This window comes from Hippocampus bargibanti, linkage group LG11 (genome assembly GCF_051943395.1).
Source record: "Hippocampus bargibanti isolate YZ-2025 linkage group LG11, ASM5194339v1, whole genome shotgun sequence".
Taxonomy (NCBI): domain Eukaryota; kingdom Metazoa; phylum Chordata; class Actinopteri; order Syngnathiformes; family Syngnathidae; genus Hippocampus; species Hippocampus bargibanti.
Genome location: NC_142744.1, coordinates 1,429,236 through 1,437,929, shown reverse-complemented (window position 1 = coordinate 1,437,929; position 8,694 = coordinate 1,429,236). Strand labels below are relative to the sequence as shown.

General features: G+C 38.2%; 1 protein-coding gene across 5 annotated transcripts in view; it reads right to left on the bottom strand.

The window, feature by feature from the left end:
* Window positions 1–4,546: 4,546 nt before the first annotated feature.
* LOC148891043 (cysteine-rich secretory protein LCCL domain-containing 1-like) overlaps window positions 4,547–8,694 on the bottom strand; it is a 40,775-nt gene continuing 36,627 nt past the window's right edge. For all 5 annotated transcript variants that reach the window (XM_089007844.1, XM_089007846.1, XM_089007842.1 and 2 more), the window contains one exon: window positions 4,547–7,436. In XM_089007844.1, coding sequence (XP_088863970.1) covers window positions 7,385–7,436 — 52 coding nt within the window. In that variant the 3' untranslated portion in view covers window positions 4,547–7,384. The remainder of the gene's footprint in view (window positions 7,437–8,694) is intronic.

Sequence of the window (8,694 nt, the reverse complement as noted above, 5' to 3'; positions counted from 1 at the left end):
CAAGAAAATATCCAAAATATAAATGAGCAAATATCAACGATTGAATGCAGGCAGATTTTTGTCAGAAATCCAAAATGGCTGTCACTGAATACAAGGAAAGAAAATTGCGAGCTCTCGAAATATACATGCCAATGCTTCTTTTTACTTGAAACTTGGCAGTTATGGAGAAAAATAAATATTCTCCCACTTCTATGAGTTATAAAAATACAACTTACTCACCTTTATAAACTGTAGTGTTAGCAAAAAGAGCATAAACTTCAATCATTTTTTCCCCATTTCTCGTTGTCGTATTCGGAAATGTATGATTATTATTATTATTATTATTATGAATACAGTATTTAAACTTATCCTACTTAAGAGTTTCACAGCTACTTATGAAAACACAACAGCTACAAATATTCCTAATTTCAGACTCATCATAAATGTCATCATTTTGCTTCTGATTTTACTTCCTGTCAGCAAAATGTTACGCAATGTCAGGTCAAATAACCCCATGACTCGTTTTGCTGCGTGAATTCGGAAAAACAAACAAACAAACAAACAAACTGATGAGTCAGCCATTTTCAAACACGTTTTCTTTCACAGGTAAATTCGGGTCTGTCCAAACAGGGCAGGAAGCAGGCTACCCCTCCAAGAACGCAGTGGCGGACCCGACAAGGCCTGCAAAGCCTTCTCTGCTGGCCTAAAAATATCTGAATAACGGATTGATCGTAATTATTTTTTTGCCCATTAATTCTTCTGAAATAATTCCAAATTGCAAATTGTATTTAAGCATTTAACCAATCAAATTTCAGCCATCATTTGTTAGCAGGCTCCCGGCCAAATATAGAATCAACTTTAAAGGACAACCAACGTCACTTTTTTTGTCTCTTAACTGACATCAGAAAAACGTTTTATAGCATCTAAAATACCCAAAACACACAGTATGATATTTTTATTCAAATGCAAAACACCAATAAAAATGACTTAAAGTGTCCAAAATCTGCAAAAAAATTGAGCTGCGAATTGGGCATTTTCAGAAAGTCCCGCCCCCAGTTCGTGACGTCACGCCAAGACGTCTTGCATTGCTGGAGAATCAAAACAATGGCTTCAGATTCGGAGAATATGCTTTCTTGTGACACGTCCAGTTATGAATATGATTCAAATAGTTCTGAAGAAGAAAGCATACATGTTTGCAATCGATTAAATAATTTATTCCGTGCTTTTTTTAGACAACATTGGGGGGAAATGTATCATCAAAAAAGAGGCAGAAAATGGCGACCAACCTCCTGTGAGGAATTAATCAGCCCGTTTCCACAGGCTGATAAATTCCTTATATGGAGCTTGGTCACCCTCTTCTGCCTCTTTTTGGTGCAACACGAAGTTTTCAGACCAAACAAGCATTGACTTGATGGATGGACTGCTACAATGTGTCCTTTTTTTTCGGTCAGGGGCGTTTCTTCAGTGACGTCACGTACGGACTGGTCACCAACTCAAAAACCAAGACTTCCGGAATATTCAGTGCGAGTCTTAAAATGTAAAATATGCGGTGGAATCTTCGTAAAATATGCACAGTAGAAGTCATTTGAAGCCATTTTTACAAATTATGGACACAACTTGTCCGCAGACGTCGGTTGTCCTTTAAGCGTTTAACCAATCACATTTCAGCCATCATTTTTTTACCAAGGTCAGAAATCGACCTAGACGCCTTCACAATCAGTTCTGCAGGCTCTGTCGCATCAAATGTATCGATCAAACTGTTGCTCTAACCAATCAGATTTCGAGTTGGCAACCCAAAAGCGGTACCAATGCCTTCTTGAAGGCACTGGTTAACGTACGACTTTTCGCAAACTATGATGAGCTCGTCGTTAGCTAATCCGGCTAGGAAGACATGGTCGTTTTGCAAGCTTGGCAGAATCTGACAAGGATTCCGGTGGGGCTTTGGGGAGGCTGGACCGCAGCCCTCATTTTCATTGTCACTAGATGGCGCTGTGGGTCTGTGAAGGATAGAAAATGAGTGCAAGTTGATGCATCCGTTCAGTCACGGACAGGAAAACGGTGGTTTTGCCTTTTTGGCAAACAGCAGCGGAAGATGGTTGCCAAGAGAGTTTCAGCAAATGACCGCTGACAGAATGACTAATGGTCAACAAAAAGCACAAGAAAATAAAGAATAAAATGGTACAACATTGTCAAAGTGACATACAATTCCAAAACAAATACAAACATTAAGCATAGACGTATTCATTCATTTATTATCTATTTGTTATTCATGTATGCATTTATTTCTTTATTAACTCGTTTATTATGTATTATTTTTTTAACCTATGTAGCCATTTATTGTTTTTATGTATTTGCCTGTTTATTTGGCTATTCATTTATTTATCTATTTGTTATTCATGTATGTATGTATTTATTTATTTATTTTCTGTCTTTATTTATTAACTCGTTTATTATGTATTATTTTTTTACTTATGTAGCCATTTATTGTTTTTATATATTTGCCTGTTTATTTTGATATTTATTTATTTATTCATTTGTTTATCTTTGTCATTCATGTATGCATTTATTTATTTTTCTGTCTATTTATTTCTTTATTAACTCGTTTATTATGTATTATTTTTTTAACCCATTTGTTTTTATGTATTTGGCTGTTTATTTGGCTATTTATTTATTTATCTATTTGGAGGAGTCGGCTCCTATAAGTGGCTCCCTATTAAGATCCGGCTCCAGTCATTCACTGAGAAGAGCCGATTCTAAGCGCCGGTTCGTTCACGAACGACACATCACTAGTGCATATTCGACAAACAAACAAACAATTTATCGACACACTTGACACAGTGTTCGCACAGAAAAAAAACAAACATTTGGAATCACAGCGTGAACGAAGCTACAAAGAATTTCCTACTCACGCGTGTGAAGTGAAAATTAGAAAGAGGTAAATTGAAAATCCCTTGAGCAAACAGTAAAAAGGTCAGTGCTGACGCACGCTCCGGAACATTCTGCCCACCCCTTCAAAACCATCTTGTTAAGTGACCTCATTCTATTTGTAGAATTCTTACCTGTTGACAGTGTCCTCTTCCAAAGCGAGTTGCTGCATAAACACACGGGCGGACTTTCGCTTTGGCCAAGCAAACGGGTGTCATCAAACGGGACAAATCACAAATGGCTGCACTGTGCTCGGGCCATCGCAAAATGGCGGCCAAATGAGGCCACTTTCACTTCACCGTTAGAGTTGAATGAGTGGCATGTGGGACACATTCGAGGGTAGTATAGCTAGTTGCGATCTGCGCATTTACATCGCTAGTTAATTTTTTAACCTATGTAGCCATTTTAACTTATGTAGCCATTTATTGTTTTTATATATTTGCCTGTTTATTTTGATATTTATTTATTTATTCATTTGTTTATCTTTGTCATTCATGTATGCATTTATTTATTTTTCTATTTATTTCTTTATTAACTCGTTTATTATGTATTATTTTTTTAACCCATGTACCCATTTGTTTTTATGTATTTGGCTGTTAATTTGGCTATTTATTTATTTATCTATTTGGAGGAGTCGGCTCCTATAAGTGGCTCCTTATTATTTATTTTCTGTCTTTATTTATTAACTCGTTAATTATGTCTAATTTTTTAACCTATGTAGCCATTTATTGTTTCTATGTATTTGCCTGTTTATTTGGCTCTTTATTTATTTATTCATTTGTTTATCTATTTTTTATTCATGTATGCATTTATTTATTTATTTTCTGTCTATTTCTTTATTAACTCGTTTATTATGTATTATTTTTTAACCTATGTAGCCATTTATTGTTTTTATGTATTTGCCTGTTTATTTGGCGATTCATTTAATCATTTATTTATCGATTTGTTATTCATGTATGCATTTATTTATTTTTCTGTCTATTTATTTCTTTATTAACTGGTTTATTATGTATTGTTTTTTTCAACCTATGTAGCCATTTATTGTTTTTAGATCGCATTTTATATAGCATTTAGATCGCTAGCTGCGATCGGCGCGTTTAGATCGCTAGCTGCGATCCGCGCATTTAGATCGCTAGCTGGCTATCTCTAAGCTATCTATTAAATAGCTAGCTTTCTCAATTTGAGCTACTTCCTGTTATCTATCTATCTATCTATATATCGAGCTAGCTAGGTATCTATTGGCTATCTATTATCTAGCTAACTTTCCATCTATTTGAGTTACTTCCGGGTTGAGTGAATGCTGGCGCGTGTGGCTGCCGCTGCTCACCCACAGAAAAACTTATCCTGTGACTGTAAAGTGACCTTGAGAGTTTTGAAAGGCGCTTATAAATGACATGTATTCTTCTTCTTCTTATTATTATTATTAGTAGTAGTAGTAGTAGTATATACACACACACAGGGACAATGCATGTCCACAGATAGTCATGCATGGTGTGTGTCCAGTGTCCACCCATGAGTTTACCACCTTGGTAGTCAATTTCATCGTGGGAGAACTATGAGAGTGACTCATAGTTACACTTCCCAGAACTACTCATTCATCCGCAAAAGCACACACACCCTTAGTGTGTGTGTGTGTGTGTGTGTGTGTGTGTGTGTGTGTGTGTGTCAAGCACATCCAGCTGTGCTCAAATTTCAAACATATTTCACCCCCCCCCTGCGTACCCCCCGCATAATTGCTATGTCGCACACACACACAATCAAGCGTCTTTTATACTGTAGCTCTAACTAGCAAGAAAGGAGTGTGTTGTTAAACGGACACAAAATAACACTGAGGGCTATGAAAAGACCCCTTGAGATTTCTGTGTATTTAAATCTTGCGGGTTGAACGCTCCGGGCGTGTAACGACCAATATTTAAGGGATCATGAGATGACAGGTAAAGCTGTGATTATAAAAAAAAAAAAATGTAGTTACGTTTTGGTTTGAGGTCAAATATTTGGAAGGCTTTGGCCATGATTTACTGACGTACTTGCTTTAGGCTGTGGTTTTTGTGAGCGGTGTGGCTCACGAAAACTCATTTGGGGCCTTTTCAGAGATGTCAGGGTCGCTGGCTATCGAGCTAGCTAGCTATCGAGCTAGCTCAGTCGGTCTCAGGCAATAGAAGAGGTTGAAAAAGTTCTGTTGATTTGGATGAATGAAAAGCAGCTAGCAGGGGACAGTGTGAGTGAGGGTATTATCACCGAGAAAGCACGGCAACTTCACTCGCAGTGAGTAAACTTTGAAAACAATTCATGGTTACAGTTCCTGTTACATCATAAATTATGACAGTCGCGCTAGCTATCAAGCCACCTACATAGCTATCTAGTTTCTATCTGTTATTTATCTATTAGCTATCTATTAGCGGTCTAGCTGGCTGGCTAGCTATCTATTAGCTATCAATTAGCTAGCTAGCTTTCTATCTATTTGAGTTACTTCCGGTTTGAGTGAACACTGGCGCGTGTGGCTGCCGCTGCTCACCCACAGAAAAACTGATCCTGTGACTGTAAAGTGACCGAGAGTTTTGAAAGGCGCTTAGAAATGAAATTTATTATAGCTAATAAATAGGTACTAGATAGCCAGCCAGATAGCCAACAGCGAGCCAGCTAGACAGCTAATAGTTAGCCAGCTAGATAGCCAGATAGCTAGCCAGCCAGCTAATAGAGAACTAATAGCTAACAAAAGCCGAACAAATTCAGGAATGACGCTCTACGTCATATTTTCGTGACTAACTTTTCACTTTTTTTCACAACATTCCGGACCAACGGAAAAACAATCACAAACATTTCATGTCATTTTTCATTATTTTCTTAAAATGTCTTTCAAAGTGATTTTATTGCCTGCTAATTCTATCATGCATAACCCCGGCCAGCCAGGAGTGTAAAAAAATAAGCAAAATATTATCTTTCCCAAAATATCAGTATTATACCCTATTTTCCCATGTATAAGGCGCGCCGTAGTATATGGCGCACCCCCAATGAATGTTGTATTTTCAAACCTTTTCTATATATAAAGCGCACCGGATTATAAGGCGCACCTTCAATGAATGAAAACAGTTTTCCAAATATAATACATAAAAATATACAAACACAGTATAGGCCACATGGCTCAATATGACTTCACATATAAGGCGCAACTGCGTGTCAAGCGCAATGTCATTTTTTAAAAAGCTTTTGGGTGCGCCTTATACACCGGAAAATACGGTACGTGTGAGATTCAGGTGGCCACACAGTTGAGAAGAAGGAGCGTCGAACGCAAAAAACATTTTCTCCTACCACATACGGCGAAAATTCCGTTCGTATTTACGTTTGGGTGTAGTATGTACATACAGATACAGTACAAACAATATTTCATCATCGGAGGAATGTAGCTTGTCAAGTGTAATGGATGATGCCAATGAATAACTGTCTGTCGCCGCCCATAACAAAAAAAAAATATGTCAGTCACATGGATGGTCTTTATCTACAGCATTTTCACCAAAAAAATCGCAGATTATAATTTTTTTCGAGCTAAAAACACCAATTTACAAGTTTGATTTGTTTTCGCGGGCCGAATAAAATGATGTGGGGGGCCAGATTTAGCCCCCGGGCCTTGGCTTTGACACCTGTGCTATACATTCTCTTTTTTTGTGCCAAAAACGCCTTATTCTGCATAGTTGTTTTGTCAAAAACTGGAATTTCACAAGTTTGATTTGCATTCGTGGGCCGAATAAAATGATGAGGCGGGCCTGATTTGGCCCCCGGGCCTCAACTTTGACACCTGTGCTATAGATTCTCGTTTCGTGCCAAAAACGCCTTATTCTACATGGTCATTTTTTTCCGTGTCAAAAACTGCAATTTCACAAGTTTGATATCCTTTCGCGGGCCGAATAAAATGATGCGGCGGGCCAGATTTGGCCCTCAGGCCATGACTTGAACACCTGTGATGTAGAATGTGATGGAATTTTTGTAATTAAAGACAACCTAAAAAATGTGTGTGAAACGTAGAGTTTTTGTGGACATACCGTGTATTAATTTTGTGTAAATTTGAAGCCGTTTTTTTTCTTCTAAACATAACTACTTGAACTGCACAGTCCAATGTAAAAAGCTCAATAGCTAACGCTAAAAACAAACAAAATCAATCATTCACAACTCACCTTCATCGTGCGATCTTTGAAGTGCTGGATTTTAACCCAATGGGTTAAAATGGGTGTAAAGTTGTTGTTGGCTTTTTTTTGGGTGCTTTCGGAATGAAAGTCCGTTATTGGGAACTGTCCGAGGCAGCGCTTGGACACAGCAAGGCTCCCAAAAAGGGGTTGAGGCGGGCGGGTATGAAGTTCCTCACTGGAGTACTCACCAGTCATTCATTCCAACGTCTTTGGCCAAGTTATCAATAACTTGATTTGAGTTGTATTGATCGTGATTGAGCGAAGAGTCTGTCCTCGGATCTGTTTGCGATGGTTACCTTTCAGATGACAGCAAACACTCTGAAGGCTTTCCCCACCGTCGGATGACGTAAGCTGTAAAAAGCACGACGGAGAGGATGAATAGATGATCTTGAGGATGAAAACAGACATTTTCTGATGATTACATGAAATGCTAAGGGACCTTGACAGGTACTCGTAAGAGGGAGCATATAACTCAGACTCCTTATGCATTTTAGAGTTCCTTTCAAGATCAGACGTGGTTTGTGGATACTTTTGCTTTTTTTGGCCACCGAAAAAGACCCCACCACAGGCTCGTGTTAAGCCGAAGAGGACACAAAAGAAAATGACGGTCAAGCAGAAGAAGGAGATCATCAAAAAAAACACCAACGAGGTGTGATTTGGCGTCCCAGTACCAGTACGCTAAGTCGACCATTGCTACGTGTGGCGAAGGGTGTTTCTGTGTTGTCTACGCAACGTCTCAGCCAATAGAAGAGGTTGAAAAACATCTGTTGATTTGGATTAACGAAAAGCAGCTAGCAGGGGACAGTGTGAGTGAGGGTATTATCGCTGAGAAAGCACAGCAACTTGATTCGGATATCATCAAGGGGCAACTACATCAACGACCATCACAAAGGTCAATAAAACGACTTTATTATACTGTACAATTTATTTCTTTGATTGCAATCCAATTCCACATTTATTATACGTAAAATAAGGTATATTTTGTGTCGTTTTAAGTCTTATTTAGTAGAAAATTATGTTTTATGGGGACCTGGGAACGGATTATTCTCATTTGAATTGTTTCTTATGGGAAATAAATATTTGGCAGACTAACTTTTCGCCTTACACACACTTTCTGGGAAGCAATTAAGTTCACTGTACAGTAAAGTCTCGTTATATCGATATCGGATATATCGATAGTCCCGGTTATATCGATACTATTTCTATGCACGCACGGAGAAAATTACATGCAAACAGGGTCGGATATATCGATAGTCCCGGTTATATCGATATTTTTTCGGACTCCCTTGAATATCGATATAACGAGACTTTACTGTATTTACAAATGAAATTCATATGCAGATGGCCCACGTGTCATTTCTCATCATCGGCGACCAGTCGCCGTAAAACTAAGATTGCATCGTTTTAGACGTTGAAGCTAAAAAATGTCTCCCGTGTTTGATTTTTTTTTTAAAGTTGGTTTTGGCCACCAGCAATCGTATCGGCTGCGCCATCGACGTGTGTTACAACAGCAACGACCATCACAAAGGCCAATAAAACGACTTTATTATACAGTAGTTTATTTCTTTCATTACAATCCAATAGCGCATTTATTATACATTAAAATAAG